We start from the raw sequence: 22872 nt of genomic DNA, 5'->3' as shown, positions 1-22872 counted from the left end.
GGTGGCTAACTATCAGGAGCCGGAATTCACATGGGGTGCATGGGTAATCACTGACTTACCCAGAGGAGCAGGGAAGGAGGACAGGGTCTCATGTAGCCCAGGCTGCCCTCAAACTCATGAAGTAGCTAAGGGTGTCTCTGAGCTTCTGATCCTCTTGCTTTCCCTCCCAAGTGCTGGGATTATGGGTCTGTGTCACTATGCCCAGTCCAGGAGAATCTTAAGCTGGAATCTAAAGAGGGAAAGACCCCAGCACCCACACAAATAATGCCGCCATGTGCAGCCTTTTCTCCCTACCCAAGCTCAGCTTGTCTGAGCTCCTTGCCAGGGGGCTCATTCTGCTGTAGCCCAAGAGCAGGGAGATTCTGCAGTTGCTAGGCACATCTGTTTCCCTTCAGAGGAGAACCAGGGCCTGGCAGCTGGGATCAATTCCTCTTCCCTCGGAGATGATGTCAGGCAGCAGAAGAGTGAGGAAGTAGGTTCAGACACACGGCTTCCAGTAACCACAAGGGTAAGGATAGTAACAAAGGCGAACATTTATTGAACACCTATTCTGTGCCAGGCACTGCCCAACGACTTGACACATGACCCCTTCTCATTCTCTCAAATCTTCGAGGTAGGCGCTGTTATTAACCTCATTTGACAGATGAGGAAACTGAGGCCCAGAGAAATGAGGTGACTTGTCCAGGCAGCTGGTCAGTGCCAGGGGCTCCAACACTTGCTATCTGGCTGTCCCCGGGGCAGGTCACAGCCACTTCTCTGGGGGGCTTTCCCATCTGGCACATTTGGGACTCCACCTTATCGTTTCCACAACAATTCAGTCGGTCTCCGGGCAGCTCCCAGCACACAGTAGGTGCTTAGTAAATGAACAGCCCCTCCTTCATCTTTACTTGGACGCCAGAAAGCCTTAGGGCGGGCATGGCCTCTGCCTTCTCTCCGGTCCTTTCCCAGCACCGGGTTCTCCCTCCGCGGTCTCTTCGAACCCTAGAGCTGCGCAGGCCAGGCTCCCCTCCCTTCTCCTGACGTTGTCACCACCCCGCACCCCTGAGTCCTCGCAAGCTTCACCCCTTGGGGGCGTGTCGCGGCGCTGGGGCCATTGCAGGTCCCCTTCCGTCGGCCCGCGCTGCCAGATCGGCAGGGCTGCGGCTAGGAGGTCGGGGCCTCGTCGTCTCCGCGGTGGCCGGCGTAGAGCGCGGCCAGCGGTCGGAAGCGCGGGCCCCAGGCGCGGAGAAAGGCAAAGTCCTGCTCGGAGCCGGTGGAGCCGCTGTGCAGCGAGCTGAGCGAGGCAGCCGGAGAGCCCGCGCCCTCGAACGCGTAGGTCTGGAAGGCGTCGTAGGGCGGCACCGACAGGTCCGCGTCCGCCAGCGCCACCTTGCGGCTGATGAAGTCCCTGAACACCGAGAAGTCCGGCTCCGGGCTCGAGGGCCCCCGAGGCAGTGAGTGGCGCTCCGAGGAGGAAGCGGCTTGTGGGGGACTGGCCGCGCCCCCGCCCGCGTCACCCCCCTTGAGCTCCCCGAAATCGTAGAGGCTGCGCAGCGCTGACATGTCATAGGCCTCGGTGTCCTGCTCGCCGCCGCCCTCGTCGTTGTATTTGATCACGTTGTCCCGCATGTCCTCATCCACATCCGAGCTCAGGTGGCTCTTGTGGTGACGCCTGAGGGTGAGGATCAGCAGAGCCAGCACTGCGGAGGGACAGGGAGAGGGAGACAGAGCGGTGAGGGCTGAACTCAGCACGGGGCACTGCCTGGCCTCCCTCCATCCCCCAGACCCCACAGCAGATTGCAGTTATGCGGCCTGTGGCACTGGGGGTGCCCAGCACAGCTGTGCTAAGGATTTACATGGGGGCCAGCCATCCTCCGCTCTAGACGCTGTAAGGTTGAAGGCACCTGTCTTCTGTCCTTGCCCTCCTCTCCACAAGCAGCAGCTGCAGGGATTTCACGGCAACTATGGGTTCTCAGTGGGTCCTATCTCTGCTTCCGAGGCCTTTCCTTTCTTCATCTCATCTAGAGAGGGGCAGCTCACCCCAGCCCAGGTCCTGCCAAGTTAACCCCAACTAATATCCTTTGTGACCTGAAAAATAAGTCCCCTAGCTTGGTGCCTGGTATGGAACAAGCACTGGATGTGTGCTTGCTGAATGAATGAATGAGGAGTTGCCTGGAGACCAGACTGACAGGGGGAGTGAATGAATGACTCTCTATGCTTCTTGCCCTTCTTCATCCGGCCGGTAGACTTCACATTCCTCCCACCTCACTAATGCCTTCTTCTGTCCTCCAAACAGGCTCTCTTTCGGGCTCCCCCAGCTCCCTACCAGCCTTCCCGGACCTGTTCTCCATAACACACTCCCCTCTAACACCTCCAGCCCGGAGGTTCATCCAATTTCCAGTCCCCTTGCTTGACCAAGAGAACCTCCAACCTCATACACCCAAAGTTAAAATTATCTTCCTCTTTCCTCATCTCCCTCCACCAGGACTCCGGGAAATGGGGGAAGAAAGAGAGACTGTAAGAGCTGGAGGTCGGGGGGGGGGGGTGCTGTGACATGCTGTTCTCTGATAACTCACAGCAGCTGCGGAAATATGCACACGATCAAACCAGTAGACATTCCAGCAAGGGTAGGGGAGAGGCTGGCAAGGTCTCACCCTTAGCCCTAAAACTACATGTGCTGAGGCTGAGAGAGGAAGAGTCATTTTCCGTCGGGGTGTGGTCACTGGTAGGCTGACCAGGCCCCAGTGGATAGCCACACATGCAGGCAGGCAGCACTAAGGGCACTCTGGATTATTACAGAGAAGACACAAAGAGGACCCTAGGGCGGGAAGGGTCATGTAGGGGAAGGTCTGGGGGTTGGTGGGTAGAAGCAATTCAGGTACATTGTTTACATATATGAAAAAAATTTTTTAGTTGGTTTAATGTTGTGTGTATGGGTGTTTTGCTTGCCTGTATGTGTGCAGTGCTGGTTGGTGCCAGAACAGTGGTCAGATCCCCTGCAAATGGAGTTACAGACAATTGTGAGCTGCCATGTGGGTGCTGGGAATGGAACCCAGGGTCCTCTGGAAGAGCAGCTAAGACATCTCTCCAGCCCCAAGAATAGACCCTATTGTGGAAACAGTCCAGCATCTGAGAAGGATTCAATGGATGGATTTGTAAATAAATGATGGTGGATATACGGATGGATACACGGATGGACAGACACATGCCAAGCACTGTGGCAGGGACTGAACTCTTCTTGCAGTTCTAGACAGATGCAGCCAGGCCTGTGGCCAGAGCCAGCTGTGAGGGCTACAGCACAGGGTACCTAACGGTAGCTTACAAGAGGGAAGGGAGTGGGGGCTGGAGACAGCCTTGAGGAGGGCTGGAGGGAAGACGGTGTCAAGAGAGGAGTGGAGAAGATAGATGGGCAGTGTTTGGAGCTGGAGACCTGGGGCTGTGGAGGGGATGCCCACGAGAGCAGATGGCGGGGATTGCGGGCGGCGGGCGACAGATGTGCCAGACCTGATCAGTGATTCCGCCCGTCACCTTTAGAGCACTGATGTGCACTTTCTTCGTTTGTGGGCAATTAGGCAGAAATTTGTTTGCACTGCCTCTGAAAATGAAACTGCTGTGAAGTGCACCCTCTGGAAAAAGGGTTTCTGAGCCGTGGGCCGTGGTGGGGAGGGAGGGGGCTGCACTCCTGGCTACACAGGGTCTTCCAGAGCCTCTGCAAGGATCCGAGGGGTGCAATAGGTCACCGGAGGATGGACAAAACAAGGGGGGTTGTTCTCTCCTGTGGGACTGGACAGGGCTGGCCAGCATGGTCTCCAGAGAACACCTAGCTCTGCCTGTTCCATCTGTACTTAGGGGACCATGGCTGTGACAGTAGTTGAAGGCTGTTCACATCTCTTCTCACCAGGGACATGGGTTCAAATGGCTTTTGCTACAGTATATCCAGTGTCTAAAGACATTGTCCCTAGTGCCCGGCAGGTGGCAGAGTTAGAGGTGGAGATACAGACTAAGGAGACTGAACCTATGTCATCTTAGCTAAGCCAGATAACCTCTGTGAACCTCAGTTTCTTCATCTGAGAAATGAGTTGATACACCTGGCCATGCAGCCATGCTTCTCTTCATGGAGAACAAATAAGGGCACTAGAGAAGAGAATTTAAACAATAGGCTCGGTATCCCCCACCACTCCCACATCTTTGGAGCAAGGTTTCATGTCCAATAGGTTTGTCTCAAACTCCCTGTATAGCCAAAGATGACTTTTGACCTCTGATACTCTTGCCTCTACCTCTGAGGTGTTCGGATCACAGCCTTGCACCATCATCCCTGACTTATGCAGTACCAGGGATCGAACCCAGGGCTTCGTGTATGCTGGGCAAACACTCTACCCATTAAGCCACACCTCAACTCCCTGTTTCTTCTTATTGATTCTGTAGCCCAGGTTGGTCTGGAACTTACTACATAGCCCAGACTAGCCTCTAGCTTGCAGCAATCCTCCTGCCTGGTTTGAAACTTAGGGAGCCTTGAGCTGTGTGAGGGGCACTACATGAACTGTCCCAAGCGGGCCACCGTCTGCACTCCAGAGACTTCCCACTGGAGCTGCAAGCAGAGGTTGGAGACGGTTCTAGCCAGCCTGTCCTTATGTAGTGGAGACTGAGGCTCCCTTCCCAGGTCCGGTAATGGACTCACCAACCAGAATGAGGACACAGACCAAGAGAGCGATGAGTGCGCCGGGACTGAGGGAGGCAGCCATGACAAAGGCGGTGGTATTGCAGGACTGGATGGTGCCTGAGCTGTCACAGCCACAGATGCGGATGGTGAGGGTGCCCGTGCTGCTCAGGGTGGGTGGCCCGCTGTCCACAACAAGGATGGGCAGGAGGAACACGTCCTGCTCTTGCCGATTGAAGCCCACGTGCTGTGTGTGCACTGCAGCTGTGTTATCTGCATGGAAGAAAAGGACAGTGGGTGACTCAGGGCTGGGCCAGACCCCAGCGCAGCCACATCCGGATCCCACCTTGAGGTCTGCCTCTTCACATTCCAAACTGCTGCCTCTCCAAGGATCCACACACCTGTCCCCTTATCTCCCCAAGTCTGCCCCAGTTCCTGAAGATCCTTGAGCTCCCAGAGCCCGTGGGTGTCCTCAGCTGTCCCTGGATTGGGTTCCCAGCTGTCTTAAGTCTGTTTCCATCAATTCTAAGAGTTTTTGCTCCCAGCTGTGCCAAGGTACTGTCCTCAGCTAATCCAAGATTCTGTCCCCAGCTGGGCCAAGGTCCTGGCCTTGGCTATGCCAATTTTTCCCCCCATTGATCTCAACGGCTTGCTTTGTTCCAGATTCTACTCCCATTTCAAATGCAGTCTGCTTTTAGGAGTCCTGTGGTCCTTGGATGTGGTTTGCTAGACCTTGACAAATCCAAGGTCATCACAGGTGGCTGGAAACACTGGCTGGCATGTGCCTGTGGCTGAGGGGCCTTTCTGGCCTCTGTGTTATTCAGAAGTTCTGGAGTGTGGGGTGTCAGTAAGAAGCTGAGTTTCTGGGGTGGGGACACAGCCTTCATTGCCAGATGAGGGGACCATAGAGCCTCAGTCTCCCTACCAGAAGTTTTACTTTTTATGCAGATGGTCAGAGAGAGGGGCAAACTACACAGTGGCGCCTATTGCCCAGCCTGAGCTTGCTACAGACCAGCAAAACTGGCAAAAGGCAGCTGGTCTGGCAGCATAGGCTAAGTGACAGGTGACACAAGAAAAGTCTTGTCTCTCCACATCTGTCCCACATGTGCCAGGCAGCACTGACCCTTGCTTTCTGGGGACTCCTTCAGTTCTGCATAGTGTGGGGGTCTGAAGGACTGAGAGCCCCAGGATTGGCCCACCATCTCTGTGGCTGACCTACTGCTTGCCTGCTAGGCCCAACTCTCCTTAACTTTGCTGTTGCAGTAGATTCTCACCTGAGACTTTGGGAGCCCAGAGTGCTTTCGTATTGTTGTGGGTCCCAGGTAGCTCGAGGAAACCTATGCTTGTGTGGCGAGGCAAACTGAGATCTTCCTGGGGCTAGTTTGCAAGGCAATCCTAGCCCAGGGCAGAGGCAGTCTACCCCCGTCTTCTCAATAGTCCCTGCTTCCCAGTGGTTTCCAAAAGTCTGGTTTTCTTTACCATGTACAACGACGAGGAAAGAGCCCTTGGGAAGACTGATTCGTGGCCTTGGACACACACAGGAGGTGGGCAGATGTTCAGATGTGACAAGGTCCAGTGTCCTGTTCTACCCACTGTTGTGCACATTTGAATGTTTCCATGCAGATGTTAGTAAGACCACGTGCATCCTGCACTAGCTTGCTTGGTCCTCGGTGTCCTCATCAGTAAACAGAACCAGGGTCTCACCTAGCAGTGAGGATGGAATAGCATCGCTCCCAGCACACGATTCCTCATAAATGCTGCTTAATAGTTCTCCCACGTGCTGCACCCCACACCTACTCCCTGTCTGGATGTCCCTGACTTGCTAAAGCAAGGCTCTGCTATCTGGGACAGCCTCTCTGCCTTCTTGCCTGGGCAAATTCCTCATCCATCATGTTCCAGCAAGATATCACCTTTTCTCCACAGCCTCCTTTCTCCACTTCCCTGGGAAGGGGGATTTATGGCTCCAATGCCATGCAAAGTTCTGTTGCACCACTTGTTACCTTGTAAGAAGCAAATGTGTGCCTGTTTCACCACTATTGGCCAGCTGGAGCCTGGCCCTATGCCAGTCTCAAAGAACAAAGTCTGAAGGGACCACAACTCTTGGGCTAAGTGGCAGCCATGGGTCAACTCCTTAAGTTCCGGCTTGTCGAGGCAGCTCAGGCTAAGAAAACACTGCCTACTGCCAGGGAAGAGAGGAGATTCATGTTCAGAGGGCAAAGAAGGGGATGGAGGGTAGGGCTGCATCAGCACCAACTGGATGCTTCTCAAACATTAGCCTGTGGGCATTGGAAGCACACATTTAGCTCTCCTAACCATGCCTGGGGCAGGATCTCCCTTGGCGTGCATGGAGTAAGAAGTGTCTTGTGTGGTTCGCATGGTGGCTCAGCAAATGAAGGTGCTCTCACCAAGCCCAATGACCCAAGTTTCACCCCTAGGATCCACATGGCGGACAGAGAAAACCAACTCATACAAGTTGTCCTATGACCTCCAATGCCATGTGGCATGCCTCTCCCCACCCCACTCAGGACACAAATATAAATAAATGTCACTTAAAACTTTTAAAGAAGTGAGTATGGGGCTGGAGAGATGGCTCAGCTACTAAGAGTACATATATTGCTCTTGTAGAGGACAGGAGTTCTCAGCACTCATATAGATAACTCACAACTGCCTATAACTCCAGCTCCAGGAGATGTCATGCCTGTGGTCTTCACCAGCACTTGCACTCATGTACACACACACACACACACACACTAAAAGAATAGTGACTTGTTTCTTCATCATCCATCCATCTGTCCATTTGTCTACCCATCCATCCTTTATTCATTCATCCATTCATCCATCACCCATCTATAGACCTATCCATCAATCCATCTGTCCTCCTCCATCGATAGATCTGTCTACCCATCCATTCCCATGCTTTCATGTATATACATCCACCTTCTACCTTCCATCATCCACCCATCCTCCATCCATCTACCCTCTATCACCCACAGATCCATCTATCCATCCTTTTCTAGACTTCATACATATATCCACTTTTCATCATCCATCCACCCATGCACATACATCTCCCTCTGTCATCCATTCATAGATCTATGTACCCATCAACTTTCTAGTCTTCATACATTTGTTCACCTTCCAGCATCCATCCATCTATCCTCTCTCTACTCACCATCTTAACATCTGTGATCTATCTGCCCTTCAGCACCCACCCACCATTCATTTATGCCTCAATTCTCTGTATCCCACCTACTCATCCACTCATCATCATCTACCTGTCCACCCGTTTACACAACCTCTATCTACCTATTTATTCCTCACCTGTCTACCCGTCCTCCTGCTGTCCATCAGCCTCCACACATTCATTCATCTTCCCTCATTTTCCATCTACCAATGCATTTCCTTCCATCCCTCCCTCCCTTTCCTATTTCCCTTCCTCTTTCTTTCTCTCTCTTCCTTCTGAAGCTCTTCATTAACTGCTACAAGCTAGGCTGCCTGCTGGCTGCTGAGGGGAAACAATGGAGAGCTAAATCAGCTGTTGCCTGGATCAGAGCTCAGATGCTAATGGGAGACACTAATTGAAGGAGCCCACAGCTCTGTCTAGGATTACAAACCATGGGAGCATTGGGAAGGGCCAGTGTAGGAAGAACATGTGAGCGGCCCTGACCACACCTGGGAAGTCTGGGAGAGTTTCCGGGGATAAGTGATAGATGTCATCCTAGGTGGGCAAGTCCAGGAAACGAGAACAGCCCGTGTGCTGATGCTGAGGCTGGAGCACAGACTGTGGTTGGAGGAAGGCAGAGCCCATCCTGGAAAGTTTAGCAGGCCAGTTTTCGAAAGGAACTTGGGCTATTTCTGAAAAGCAACAGGAGGCCATTGATTCGTGGGCTTTAAACCATGAAGTGACCCAGTGATACATCATCCATTCATTTCACAACAAATCTGAACGGAGCACTCTTTATATGTCAGGATTATTCCAGCCCCTGGAGACATGGCTGTGAATAAGATAGACATGGTTTCTGTCCTGGCTTGAACCTGCCTGGTAGCCAAGGACACTTATAATGGAAAATACAGGCATTGACATGGACCACGGGTCGGAAGTGGTGGTGTGTTTTGTGTGAGACAATAGCAGTAGTGGCAGCAGAGAGAAGTAGACAGATTTGAGAAATGAGCGGCTGGCCCTGGCCCAGCCTCCAATTGCCAAGCAAGACAGAGATGCTGTCTCAGGGTTGCTGTCTTCCACTATGCAGCCAGATGTTCTGAGTGTTCAGAGCCCTGCCGTACCTACACCCAGTGAAAGGGGGTTCCTGGGGTATTGTCCTGACCCCATTCAGCCATCTTCCTCTGGGAAGCCACTGACCACCCCAGGCCTTCCCCACCCTTCTAGGCGGGACCAGTGCCCGGGAGTAGCATCTATCCATCTGGCCCGACATCCATCAGCGTCAATCCCTGGCTGCAAAGGCAATATTTATAAATCACATTTCCAAACTGGCTACACATTTGTACAGGGAAGCAGATGGGTTGGGGTAGCCGCTTGTCACCTAAGATATTTATACGGCGAGGAGGTGGGGGGTTGGCATGTTGAGAGAAGGGGGCTGAGGGCCTGGAGGAAGAGACTTTCCATGGATGCTCTGACCACATCAGACTAAGGTTACCCTGTCCCCAAAGCTTACACTAGAGGACCACCCCAAAAGGGAGCTCTGGAGGCCCCTAAACTAGGAGAAACAGCAAGGTGGGTGTCTCAGGCCCCAGAATTGCAAAGACCCTTGAACTTGGAGAGGCAGGTACAGGACTGATTGTGTCCGTGGGCACCAGCTCAGGGTACCAAGGGAGGGATGTGTGGGCTGAGCTGTATTGGTTGTTGAATTGCTTCCAAAAAGATTTAAATAGCCCCAGTTCCTCCTACAGCCTTAGACTTTCTCACAGTCATGCCCTTCGTAGAGGGGCTGATGCTAGACACAGCAGGGGCTCCAGGGTCTAGCTCTAGCTGTCATCATTATCCTCTGGGGTCGGTGTCAGAGTAGAGGCACTGGATGGTAAAGATTCTTAATGTGGCCCCTGGGAACACAGATGGGTTTGGCTTCAGAGGCCTTGAGGCTTCTCCCTGTAGTGGGTAGGGTCTGAAACTCTTGGGAGTGACCCCAGGCATGTTCCAGGAACAGAAGGAGGCAACATGATCTGAGCCCCCTCATCCCCCCCCCACCATGCTTCTTGATTTATCCTTTCTAGTCCCGTTCTTCATTTGTTTGAAACTTGTTGTTTCTGTCACCAATTTTCACTCCGGTTATCTTCATGGCTCACTCCCTGCTTGCTTTTAACTTCTATTTGTGTGTGTGTGTGTGTGTGTGTGTGTGTGTGTGTGTGTGTGTGTGGTGTATACTTGGTATACTTGTGTGAGCATGTATATATGGTACACTTGCCTGTGTGTGAGAGGCAGAGGTCATGTGTCTTCCTCTATCGTTTTCCACCTTAGCTTTTGAGGCAGGGTGTTGTTGGCCTGGAACTCACTGACTAAACTAGGCTAGCAGGCTCCAAGTTTCTCGGGATCCTCCTGTCCTGGCCTCCCAGTGACAGGGTTATAGAAATATGCTACTATGCCCAGCATATGTGGGTACCAGGGATTTGAACTCAGGTCCTCATTCTAGCATAGCAGGCATTTTACCTACTGAGCCAGCTCTCCACCCATTTCACTGTCTATTTGGAGAGGCCCTCCCAGACTAGCTTTCATTTTCAGCTTCACGCCGCACATTTTATTGAACACTTACAAGGTGCCAGCATTGCTCTGGGAACCCAAAGGCTGACAATGAACAGAGCAAGGCCCAGACTCTTGAGGAAAAAGGCTGTGCTGTCCCTCCTCCCTGGTCACTCATTGTGCCTGACATATTATTGATTTGTTTAATTTCTGACTTGCTTCAATGGAATATGAACTCCGCGAGGGCAGAGACTCTCTCCCATCTGTCATTGTGTTTCCAGAATTCAGAGCAGAGCTTGCCACATAGGGGCCGTGTCTTAGCGGTGCTGAAGGGACAGAGAGTAGCAGGTGAGAACTCGGGGTCTGCAGTCTACCCCAGTAGCCCTCCTCCCTCCGGGGTATGTGGCCACTTGAGATGGTGTGCATTAGCCCCATTTTCAGATTCTGACACTGAGGCTTAGAGAGATAGCTAGTTGCCAGGAAGTCAACTTAGCTGAGCTTGGGCTGCTTCCTGGGGTCCCTCACTCCTGTCCCTTGACATCTGCCTCCCTCAGCTTGGTTTTTAAAGATTTCAATGTCAGTTTCAGGAGGGCCTTGGGGCATGGAGTGTGGTATCATGAAGAACTCAGCTCAGGCACGTGAGCAATTTGTTTCTGCAGGGGGAAGACTGAGTCAAGGAACATGTGTATTATATAGAGACAGGTGTGTGTGTGTGTGTGTGTGTGTGTGTGTGTGTGTGTGTGTGTGAACTCTATAGGTGTGGGTATGAAACCCCAAAGTTTAGATGTGAACTGAACCAGACAGGTTCAGTAGGAATGGACCCTGAAGGACCATGCAGGGCATTTCCCCTCTGAGACAATTGTGTGTGGGGGTGGGGGACCGTCCTTCATTGTGTCTGTGAGAATGCCATAAGGGACTTGAGCTGGGTGCACTTTAAGCCACATGTGCTGCTGTGTGTACAGTGGCGCCTTCCTCCGTCACTTGGCTCAGGGGCTGTCCTCTAATGCCTGCTCCTCTGGATGCTCTTTTAGGATCATTCTAACTGCCACTCTCTGCCATTGGGATGCATCCCTTCACTCTGCCAACCTACACCCTGGTTCCTCAGGGCTTGACCAGTGACTGGGTGTCAGTCATGACCTGGCTTATACTCTGTGACCTTAGACCCAGTTCTGGTTCTCATGGAGTCTTAGCTTCTACAGAGGAGGAAGGCAATGCACCAGCCCCCTCCCTCACAGATAGCTCACCTTGGATGTCCAGCAGAGAGAAATGAGGGTTGCTCGGTGCTTCTGGTACCAGGCGGAAATAGAAGCGGTGGCCACCCTGGGGCTCATCTCTGTCCACCACACTGATGGTCTGGATAAGCTGTAGGGGTGGAGAGGGGCGGGATACATAATGAGGTGGAGTTGGGGCCTCTGCCATGACAGCAGCCCTGGTCCCGAGTCCCTCTGGGTACCTGGCCTGGCTTGGCATCCTCACACACAGCTGCCTCGTAGGGTGTAGCCAGCTCCGGGGGATTGTCGTTCACATCCAGGATTCGGATCCGTAGGGATGCTCTCGATAACTGTGCATGATTGTCTGTAAGAAGAGTGGAGAGGAGGGCAAGAGTAGGCAGTGGGGTCACATTGATGGACACTGCACATTTTTTTCAAATGGGGACAAGGACCAGGGACATCTGTGATTGAGTAGTCACCCCATGATCTCCATCCACCCTCTGCCATCACCATATTCAACATTCTGATCCCATCTCCACCACCATCCCCATCACCATCCTCTCCACATCCCCATCCCATCCCCACTACCATCCTCTCCACCATCTTCTCCACCATCCTCTCCACCATGCCCATATCCACCATCTCTCCCATCACCACATCACCATGACCACCTCCACTATTGCCACTCTACCTCTGCCATCACCATTACGATAGCCATCTTCACCACCCTCCTCTCCATCCCCACCATGGTCTTCACCATACCCATCATCCCCATACCCATTATTAATATCAGCATCAATCCTATTGCCATTGCCACCACAACCTCTGTGGCCACAAACAGCAGTACCACTCATCACCATCACCATCACCACCAGGAGCACCACCACAATATGCGTCACTACTACTTTTACTGCCGCCACCATTACCCTATCATTCATGCTACTAAGCCATCACCATAACTACCAGCAACTGTGTTCCCTGACTCTGGCAGGTAATGGACAGTAGCATCCTCACCACTGTGTCCATCATCCCAGTAGATCACCATCACCACATCCATTAGCTTCATCCTCCCATCATCATCCTACATACCAAAGACCATCACCCTCATGGCCACTGTCCCTCTATCACCACCACCAATATCCCAACTTTTATCATGAGCTGCATGAGCACCATCTCCAGTGTAGCCACAACCACAACCAGTCTGTTAATGCCACGGTCACCTCCACTCCTATCTCTGCCCTGTCACTTAGAGAACCCTGAATGTTCCAAGAGCATATAAGCTCATCATTCAGCTGCCCTTGTGGATCCTGTGGCTCACTACAATTTGTGTCCCCACACTGCAAAGGAGAAACCGAAATACATGGGCACATTTAGACAATGGGTCAGCTGGTGACAGAGCCCCCAAATTGCTGCTCTCATCAACATGGTCCTGCAAGGGTCGGATGAGTGTGAGGAGGCAAATTCAGTCAGCAAACTGGATGCCCTATAGTCAAGCCCCTTGTCTTAGTCAGCTCTGGGTCTCCAGCATAAGGCAAAGAATAGCTTTCCCACCACAGTTGGGCAAATTAATGGAATCTGGAGGAATGGCTAAGAGGCCTAGATTTCAGGCATAGTTGAAACCTGAGCCAGACCTAGAGCTTGGGCAAAACTCTGACATCAGTTTCTATACCTGGAAGATAGACGGGGCATGGTAGTTAAGACTGAGCCCACCTCTGCTACTTAGAAGCTTTGTGATCTCAGCCAAGTGACTTGACTTCTCTGTGCTCAGTTTTCTCGCTTACTTGCAGAACAGATCAGCTAAGAGTTAATAGCTACGAAGTGCTTGGAACTGTACACACAGCACAGAAGACTGGTACACAGGTACCTAGTAAAGAGGCCAGACATCCGAGAACTGGCTGCCTCAGCCTGGCCTCTCTGAGCTGTTCCCTGGACACTGGTCCTTCTAGCTGCCTGCTACATGAGTGCTGTTGTTACCCATCCTCAGCTGGCATGTTCATTACTGACTGACCTTGTCTACCTGCTACCGTGCATTCTCAGGAGAGGACACGGCACCCCACTTCTAGGCAGATGCCAGGATGGTGGGAGTCTCCAGCTGGGTTGGCAGGGAGCTATTTGGGGGGGAATTTTGGGAGTTCCCAGGCAGCCATGCACCCCATGAGTTTTGGAGGGAGTGGATCCATCTGCTCTGAACTCAGAGGCTGCTGGATACTGACTGCAGTTGTGGGGAGGTGACAGAACTGGAGATGGGGAGGCAGGTGGGCCACCTTTGGGGAACAAGGGGAAATAGGAGTCCTCCATTAGCACCTTGACCTCTCTGGAGTTCCTCTCAGTCCGGGGTGCGGTTATCTCCTCAGTTTACCTAGACCTGCCATCTCAGTAATTAGCGGGGCTCTTCCAGGACCGAGGGAGGGGAGTCGTGACTGGGGATGCTGAATGAGCCATTGTTTTTAAGAGCATGTTGCCAGAAAACCTCCACACACAGATGGGGTGTTTCTGGGCGGGGGGAGGGAAGGCAGTCGGGTCTCTGAAGTGGGGGCGGGGCTAGAGGAGGGGTGGGGAAGATCTGGGAGAATGACAGCACACTCTCTACCCAGGTTCTACTACTGGGAGTCCCCTGCTGTCACACAGTGGCCATGGGTTACACCTGGACTTTCCTGGCCTCCTCTTTCAACATGTCACACTTAGGCCACTTTCTTAGGAGAGCCCTGAGTCCTTTTCCCTGAGTAAGGGTCTCAGGTCCAAGAGGTAGGCAGCTGAGGACACCTACTTAAAAGGCGTGCCTCCAAGTTGCCCAGGCTGCTTCCTTGTAGTGTTTGTCCCAGGGAATGGGGGTGGCCTATTGCCATTGCTCCTGACTGGCGCCCACAGAAAGTCACCTGGGAAGCCTTAAAAAACACCAGTGCTGAAGATTGGCCATTACTCAAGGAGATTCATCGTGTACCCAGATTGCAAACTCTGCCTTGGGGTGGATGGCAGGGTTCTGATACCTTCCAGTCCAGCCCGGTCAATCTGTCACTCATAATCACAAAGAACCGTTAGGCCTGCCTGTAGCACTTCCCAGGGGTCTGTTACAAAACAAAGCACTGAGCAGGGTTTAACCCTGACCTCTGCCCAGTTTACAGAATCCTTTCCTCTCATGACCTCATGTGGGTCTCCATACAACCCACGAAAAGGTGATATCAAACCTATTTTGTAGATGGGGAAACTGAGCATCCCTGGAGTTGTCCCCAAGCCTCCTAACTAAGTGTGTGGTCCAGACACAATGTCTGGCCCTCCTGTTGCCTGGATTTTTGTTGATCCAGTGGCAGCTGCTCAGACTCACTCAGGCATAGCAGGACCTCACCCAGTGCCCAGTGGCAGGTGCCCCCTCCAGGGGCCAGATCCCCCACGACCCTCCCCCAATTGCCATCTCAGTTCAGCTGACTGACATGCAAATTAGTTTAATTATTTCTTCTTCTAAAATAAATTATATTTTGCAGTAGCTGCAATATGTTGTGTCAGGCAAAATTACATTCAATATTTTTAAACTAATTGATGCAGCCTTGAGGAAGGCTGATTGACAGCCCAGAGCTGAGCGGGCCTGCAGCCTTAACCGATTCCTAAATTAAAATTAAACGTGCTCTGGCCTGGTGCTTCCTTCGTCAGTTGGCTTGCTGTGCATCTGGGGAGGTGGCAGGTGGAAGCCCCAGGGGTTGGAAGAGGCTGGGAAGGAAGGCTCTGGGCTCAGAGTTGCTGGGCTGGTCTCTTACCCTCCTGGTGCCCTGAGGTTCTGTAAGCATAGCAGCTGGAGTGAGATTGGACATTTTGGAACGGAGGCTTGTGGTTTCTGCTGACAAGTGTGGAATGGGAGTCTCCTTTGTACCAAGGACACAGGAACAAACAAGAACAACACGGTCCTTGGGTACAGTGGTAGAGACAGACGCCACTCCAGACTGTGTGACAAGAATTGAAAAGCTCAGGGACTGAGAGTATGCAGCAAGGAACCCTGCCCTGGTGGGTGTGGGGACTTTTTCCATGGATCAAGTGACATTTCTACTGGGATCCAACTGGGAAGTAACTGGGAGAAGGGGATGAGGGGAGGAGAGATTGCTCTGGGGAGAGTGATTGGCATATGCAAAGGCCCTGGGGTCAGAGTGGGGGGGGGCTTAGGATCTCTTCCAAGGTAAAGAGAGTCACTCAGGGGGCATCTAAACCCAACTGAGCAAGAAGCAAAGATGGATAGGGCCGGTGGGAAAGGAAGAGGACATGGGGCATGTCCCCTCCCCCCTAAGAAAGGTCAGGGTCCGTGCTTCCGCTTCATCCTGTCAACTGAGGTGGGAACTTGAATCAATGTTGTGTTGTGATGAGAAAACAGGTTCGGAGAGATGGAGCGTGTCCCTGAGGTCTCACAGGGTCAACTGACAGCGCTGGGTCTGGATGAGGGGCTGCTTTCAAAGGGAGAGTTTCTAAGTCTCTAAACATTTCAGCTGCCAGAACTCTTCAAGGCCCCAAGCGTCATGTGTCCTCCAGGCAGCTCTCCTTGACTGCCCTCAGCCCAAGGCCAGTCCTCTCTCCAAGGTCTCATGGCTTGGGTTAGATGGCCTTGGCCTTCTTTCCATTTTCCCTCCCTCTGTCCTAGGTCTGCTCCTTCCTGACGGCTTGTTTGCTGTTTCTCCTCACAACCTAACGTACGCGGCTTCCTGTGATACTTGCTACCCTAGATTTTACTGGGTACCCTGTGTGTTTTGTTTTCAAGTGTGTGTGTGTGTCTGTCTGTCTGAGTGCAGGCGCATGTGTGAACGTTTACTTGGAGGCCTGAGAACAACCTCAGGTGCCATCTACCTCCTTCCAGGGGGTCTCTCATGGGGGCTTGCTGATTGGGCTATGTTGGTTAGCCAGTGAATCCTAGGGGTTCTCCTGTCTCTTCTTCCTTGGCTCTGAGGTTACAAGAATTTCCCACCATGCCTAACACTTTTCTATGGGTTCTGGGTCTCCAGTCTCTAAGCTCTCAAAGCAAGTGCTTTACGGAGCCTGCATCCTATCTTTGCTGCACTCATTAATCTCCTCTGTATGTAGAAATTTTGTTTAACACTGCATGCCCTAATAGATGACTAATAAAGTTAGTTGTGTGCAGCAAGGGACTGTCCCTGTCTGTGGCATCCTAAGCTTGTGTGCAGAAGAGACTCTGAGAAGGGACTGGGGCATGATGTGGCTGCACCCTTCCAGGAACCCATGAACAGACTAGGGAAACTAATATCACATCAGCAAAATTAGTGGGGTGGATGCTGTGATTCTTCTTGGGCATCACAGAGAAAGGGGAGACCCCAGAGAAGGAGCCAGAGATCATCTTTGGATCCACTTAGTGTGGTAGACAGAGGAAGGGAGCAGAGTGGAGAGACCCTCTCCCTGACAGCCCCCAGCCCAGCCCTACCCTTCTCCCTGGAGAATTAGATTGCATCCCTACCCTAGGCTCTGATTAGAGCTAGCCAGCTGGGCAGAAAGATTGATCTTCCCAATTACCCACAGCCCAGGCAGGCGTGGGAGGAGGAGGGTGAGGAGCAGAGGAGGATCCAGCAAAGGGGGTGGAAACAGCCTGGAGTGGCCTTCTGGTACTTCTTGCCCTGTCCCTATGCCCCTTTCGTGGGAACAGGAGACTCGGGCACCCTTCTCTGTTTCTCTCAAGGACACTGGTCATCTGCTCAGCCCAAAGTGCAGAGTATGGGCTCTGCCTTTGTTGTGGGGCTGACTCCTCTGAGAACAGAGGGACTTCAGGTGAAGTAGGAGCTATGAAAACAGCATCCCTGGGATCTGGGCCCTGGGAGACGTTTTCCTTCCCTTGGGGCAGAGTGGGCTGTCCTACCGGGACTCCAGAGACATCCCTGCCTCTGCCTCTGGAGGTGCTGGTATCTGCCAAGTGCTAAGGATCCTGGAGGCACCACTCAGCCCAAGAGAAGGTCAGTAATGATTTACACACCTCTGAGGACAGGAAGTCAGCATCTCTCAAAGCAGTCTCTACTGTGTAGCCACCTTAGCTTCCACAGTCACTGGCCCTGTGGTGACACGCGGTGTGAAGTTACCATGAGTTATCTTACTTGCTCACGTCTGTTCTGTTCCCTTCTGTCTACCTTTCTCCAGGCCAAGGAGACCATGGACACCCTACATCTGATCACAGCACTCCTGCTAAAGACCTGCACTAGCTCCCTGCTACACTAACATCTGTCTGCATAGGGGCCTTCAAGGCCCTTCCTGTAGGCTTGCCTCTGCACTCCAGCTCTCTGCTCTAGCCATATGCATCTCTCTGTTCTCAGAGGGGTCTCTAAACCTCTCAGCCTGGGCCTACAGAGATAAAAATCTCAGGTCTTAAAAAGCCTCCCTCTACCAGAGTCTCACCTTGGAGGTCCATCCCCCCCACCTCCTACCCCCCACCCCCACTCCTGGTGGTGAGCCAGTTCCTCCCTGCCCCTCAGGTCTCTCCAGAGCACCAAGTTTGTACTCTAGCTTCTCCTTGCTCAGGAAAGCCTCTACCAAACTTGTTCAGCAAGGGATCCCCATGGGATGCGAGATAAGCAGACCCTGGCTGGGTGGACACAGGGGAGGACCCCCTGGAGGAAGCCTGGGAACCCCACTATGACCTCTCCTCGGCCTCTGCTCCCTCTGCAGTTCTCCAAGGAGCACAGGACAGAGCGAGTTGGGAAATCAGTCACTCCTTCCTTGGCTTCCATTTCCTCGTGCGAAATGGAGTATTGTGGAACTGGGCCACCATCTCTGGCATGCCCCTGCCTCAGATTTCTTCCCTGGCTACTAACAATACCTGCTAAGTGTCTGTCAGGCACCTTACTGGAACCGGACAAATATGATTTCCAAACCCATGGAGGATTTTTGTTTTATGCGTGACACTGATCAATACCTTTGAATAAACAGAGGCCACTACATTTTGCAGTCTCTGTCCCTCTGCCCTGCAACAGGACGGGGAGTCACAGCCAGTATAATGAGTGGGAAACAAAGCAGAGGAGTGACCTGGCAGCTCACAAAGCTGGGACCACACAAAGGGAACCCTTTCTCACCTAGGGCCCATTCTCACAAGCGCATGTGTAAGGCCATTCTTTCCTGCCCCCATATTTACCTACACCCACCTAGTGCCTGGCCACAGGGTGCACCAGAGCCTGCCCTTGAAGGGGCATACAGACAGTCACCAGTCTGTAGGTGTGTCCACAAACTCGCCTGCATGAAGGGGAACTTGGGGTGCAGGGAGACGTGACTTGGCCCAGGGTGACCCTTGTGGGAAGATTCCAACTGACTTGGGTAACTCCTTGTCACGGACAGTTGCTGGCTGGGTGTGAGCTGATGACCCTGGATGAGCCTGCTGGGTGCACCCTCACCTCCAGCCCCCTCTCTCCCATTCTTGGCTCTCCAGGTCCTCCTCCCAAGACTATCCGTTTACAACTGCCCTTTCCACCGAAGGATCCAGACACAAATTGTACTTTAAATTCAATATTGGTCATTAATATTTCATGATTACAAAACGTTAAAGATAATGTCAGTGGAAGGCGCGTCTGCATGGGCAGGATGGATGACTCAGAGGTTCGGGAGAGAGGAGCCAGCATACTAAGTGGGCCCAGGCCTTTGAGGTAATCCAGCGTGACAGGCGGCTGCTCTGGCTGAGGGCGACATCCTCCGAGGGTCTCACAGAGCGCTGCAGCGTGTATAAATATTTCCCCTCTGATCCTTGTCACCTCTTGTTTGTTCCGCCTGGGAGAAGGAGGGGCTGTGGGACCCCTTGCTCATCCCCTTTGCTTCTGAGGGTGCCATGAGGGCACCTCAGCAAGAGGACACAGGGCCTGAGGGTGGAGCCAGTGAGGTGGCTCCAGTCCCTGGGGCTTAGGCAGATTGCTGGTATGAAGTATTGGGTCACCCTAGGCTTTTATGGACTTGCTCTGTGGTCTGGGGCCTTAGTTTCCTCATTTGTAAAATAGATGTGGTAACTGTGTCTTCATTAGAGATGGCTTGAACATAGTGTGGGTAGGGGTTATTTGCCACAGATTCTGTGTGCGCGCGTGTGTGTGTGTGTGCCTGTGTGTGTGTGCGCGCGCGCGTGTGTGTGCGTGTGTGTGCCTGTGTGTGTGTGTGTGTCCTGCCAGAGGTTGATGTCAATGACTTCTCTATCACTTTCTCCTTGTATGTCAAGGCAGGGTCTCTCACTTGAGTCCGGAGTTTGCCAGGCTGGCTGGTCTAGTTGGCCAACTTGCTCTGGAGATTCCTTGTATATTCCTTGTAAGCAACTGGGGCTACAGGTGGACTGCCATACCTGGAGATTTGAACTCTGGTCCTTGCGTTTGCAGGCAAGCACTCTCCCCACAGAGCCATCTCCCTAGCTTCCTACTTTATTTTTTATTACATATATGTATGTGTGTGCACACACGTGCCATGGTGCACAAGAGAGGTCAGAGGACAACTTGCAGGAGTCTGTTCTTACCTTCTACCATGTGGGTCCCAGGTATTGAACTCAGGTAATCAGGCTTAAAGGCGAGTGCCTTAACCACTGAGCCACCTTGCTAGTCCTTTATCTCTGAAACGGGATCTATTGTTGAACCTAGGGTTTGCCATCTAGGTTGGCTGGCCAGTAACTCCAGGAATTTGCCTGTCTCTACCTCCTGGTACTGGGATTATATCATCATAACTGCCTTTTATGTAGAAACTGGGGGAGGAGGGGTCTGAACTCAGCCGGTACTTCATACACTGAGCCGCCATCTCCCCAACCCCAGGCCAAGGAAATATGAGCAGGGCACAACGCAGGGGGAGCTGAGCTCTGGGGTAGGCCAGGCAGGGTTGGCACTGCTCACAAGGGATTCCACCTGAGTCTGTTTCCTCACCCATACATTGGGGCCAACACTCCTAAGACATGGAGATCCGGTGACCTCGTCACTGTAAAGGGACTGGACCTCCAGTGGGAGGAAAGCCACGTGCACAGTCAAGGCGGACAGGGAAGCATGGGATGAAGGCTTACAAACACTGGCCGATTTCTCTGCACCAAGATGCAAAGTGTTTCGTTTGTCAGTTAGTTAGAGGTGAGGAGTGGGCAGGTACTGTGGATTGAAGCTCAGAGGGTCACCTCAAGCCAGATTCTCCTCTCAGTGTGTCACGCTCATCCCCATGGTCAGCTGTAGGATGCAGTGAGTCTCTGAAGGCAGAGAGGAAAGCCTTACAGCCACAGGTGCCAGATGAGCATGTAGGAGGGAGACCTGAGGTGAGCACACTCGGCATCACCAAAGGAGGGACTTGCTAGTGGCAGGATGTCAGACAGGTGACAATCTATGGGCCAAGGAAGGAGGTACCTCTGCCTGTCAGTCAGGCCTCTGCCTTCTCCACGCGCAGAGCCTTGGTGACAGCTGCCTTGGAGCAGGAGGGGAGGCTCAGAAGGTGGAGGGACTCTTCCCCTCCCCCCAGTCCAGCGCTACTTCCTCTCCAGCCACCTTTGTTCTCTCTTCCAAGCGGAGGAGGAGTGGATTCAAAGGCTCCCAGACGCCGCGCTGAGGGCTGAGCCGGCTTTGTGTTTTCCTTTAAACTGCAGTTGAAAGAGACTAAGGGAACTTCAGCCTAGGGACTTCCTCGGCCCTGCCACGGGCCAGCGGGGCCTCCAAAGTAGGCGGAGGAAGGGAAGGCGGGCGCAGGGAGGAGGGGAAGGCCAGCAGGAGGGCTTCGAGGATAGGAGTGGATTTGAGCTGCCCTAAGGCTGCGTGAGGCTCAGAGATCTCCTGAATCACTCAAGCCGGCTTTCTAGCAGCTTGCTGAGGAGGCCTGCAGAGGTGGCACGCTACTCTGGAGGGCAGGTGAAGCAGAGGAGGCCTGGCTGGCACTGGCTGGCTCAGCCCACTCCTGTTGCCCCACGAGACCCCTCCCTCTGCGTCCCACTTCCACAGACTCATATTTCAGAGCCTTTCCTTTCCCAGCTCAAGCCCCACCCACCCAGTGGCTCCAAGCTAGGCCCCCACTTCCAGAAACTTCTCCCGCAGACACGTGTTCCCTTTAGCCTTTGACCCTGCTCCATCAGCGCCCCGGGTCTGCAGCTTATTCTCATTCTCACTCTTCCTGGCCCAGGCTGGGTTATAACCCCTTCTCCAACCCCACCGCTTCTGACCGAGCTCACCGCCCCCCATTCCACACAGCCACAGAGGCCCTCTAATGCGCAAAGCCCCCCACCCCGCCCCAATCAGGTTGAGTAAAGTACAGCCCCTCCCCACTCGTGCTTGACCACTCTACCCGGCTCAAACTAGTTTGGCCTGCTGCAGTCCCTCTAATTGTCGGTAGGGCAGCTACCTCCCACCCAGGAGTCTTCGCCCAGTCTATTCCTCCTACCTGAGCTGTCTCCCCTAGATGAGGGCGTGTCCTGACTGTGCTGAGGTCTTCTGAACAGATCTTCCCAGAGTAGCCTTTGCCCCAGAGAAACCTTCCTGTAGTTCCCTTTTCTTGCTGCTCCTTTGTACCATATCACAATGCCTGACATACTAAGTACACCTTCTTTCAGTTTTGTGCTGGCCTCCTATGAGGGCAGGGACTCTCTAGCCCTCCTTCCTCAGACCCTAGACTTGGCCTGTGGGAGATGAGTGAATAAGGGAAGAAAGTTGACCTCTATCTTAGCCTTTTCTTGTGGGGTTTAGAGGGCTCGACAGATCTCTTTTCCTGGAGATCTGATTTCTTCTACACCCATACCCAGGTAGGAACTCTGCCTCCTTTCTTATCTTTGCCCGCCTCAGCCCTTGGCCCCTCCCCCTTGTGCCTTGACTGACAGTTCAGCCTTCGCTCTGCCCCAGCCCCTGCCTGTTCACTTTTGCTCCTCACCCACATGACCCAACTCACCCGCTTCCATGGCCAGCACGGTAATGTTGTGCCAGCCAGCGGTTTCGCGGTCCAGCCCCTTGCCAGTCACGATGGCACCAGTGTCTGCATCAATGTCAAAGATTTGCTCCAAATCCGAGTCCCGGTCAATGGCGTACCTGAGTGGGGGGCAGGGTTGGGCTGATCAAATGTGCCCCAATGTTAGGAGCCTGTGCCCTTGATCTCCCTACTCCACCCTGCTCCAAGAGAGGGACCACCCCGTAGAGACACAGAGGCTTAGCATCTCCCTGGGGCTGGCGACTGCTGGATCTCCGGGGCAGGGACAGCGGTTCTGCGCCCTTGGATGGTCAGTGGGACTTTGAACTTGTATCCTATAGTTGTGGAGAGGGTTGGAGATCGCATTCCTGGGACAGAGTCACAGATGTCTCTTTTTGCTCTCCTAAAAAGGAGACCCAGAATTGGGCTTCATGGTGAGAGGGGGATTAAGGGGGCTTTAGGGGAGGCGGAGGTGGCTGAGGACT

General features: G+C 53.1%; 1 protein-coding gene across 2 annotated transcripts in view; it reads right to left on the bottom strand.

Moving 5' to 3' along the window:
* Positions 1 to 515: 515 nt before the first annotated feature.
* Cdh22 (cadherin 22) overlaps positions 516 to 22872 on the bottom strand; it is a 64194-nt gene continuing 41837 nt past the window's right edge. For both annotated transcript variants that reach the window (XM_051186310.1, XM_051186318.1), the window contains 5 exons: positions 22373 to 22509; positions 11782 to 11903; positions 11573 to 11690; positions 4658 to 4909; positions 516 to 1679 (listed from right to left, as the gene is read on the bottom strand). In XM_051186310.1, the coding sequence (XP_051042267.1) occupies positions 1144 to 1679; positions 4658 to 4909; positions 11573 to 11690; positions 11782 to 11903; positions 22373 to 22509 (1165 nt within the window). In that variant the 3' untranslated portion in view covers positions 516 to 1143. The remainder of the gene's footprint in view (positions 1680 to 4657; positions 4910 to 11572; positions 11691 to 11781; positions 11904 to 22372; positions 22510 to 22872) is intronic.

Source organism: Phodopus roborovskii, unplaced genomic scaffold (genome assembly GCF_943737965.1).
Source record: "Phodopus roborovskii unplaced genomic scaffold, PHOROB, whole genome shotgun sequence".
NCBI classification, from domain to species: domain Eukaryota; kingdom Metazoa; phylum Chordata; class Mammalia; order Rodentia; family Cricetidae; genus Phodopus; species Phodopus roborovskii.
Note: the sequence above shows the minus strand (reverse complement) of the source record. Positions and strands in the feature narration are given on the sequence as shown.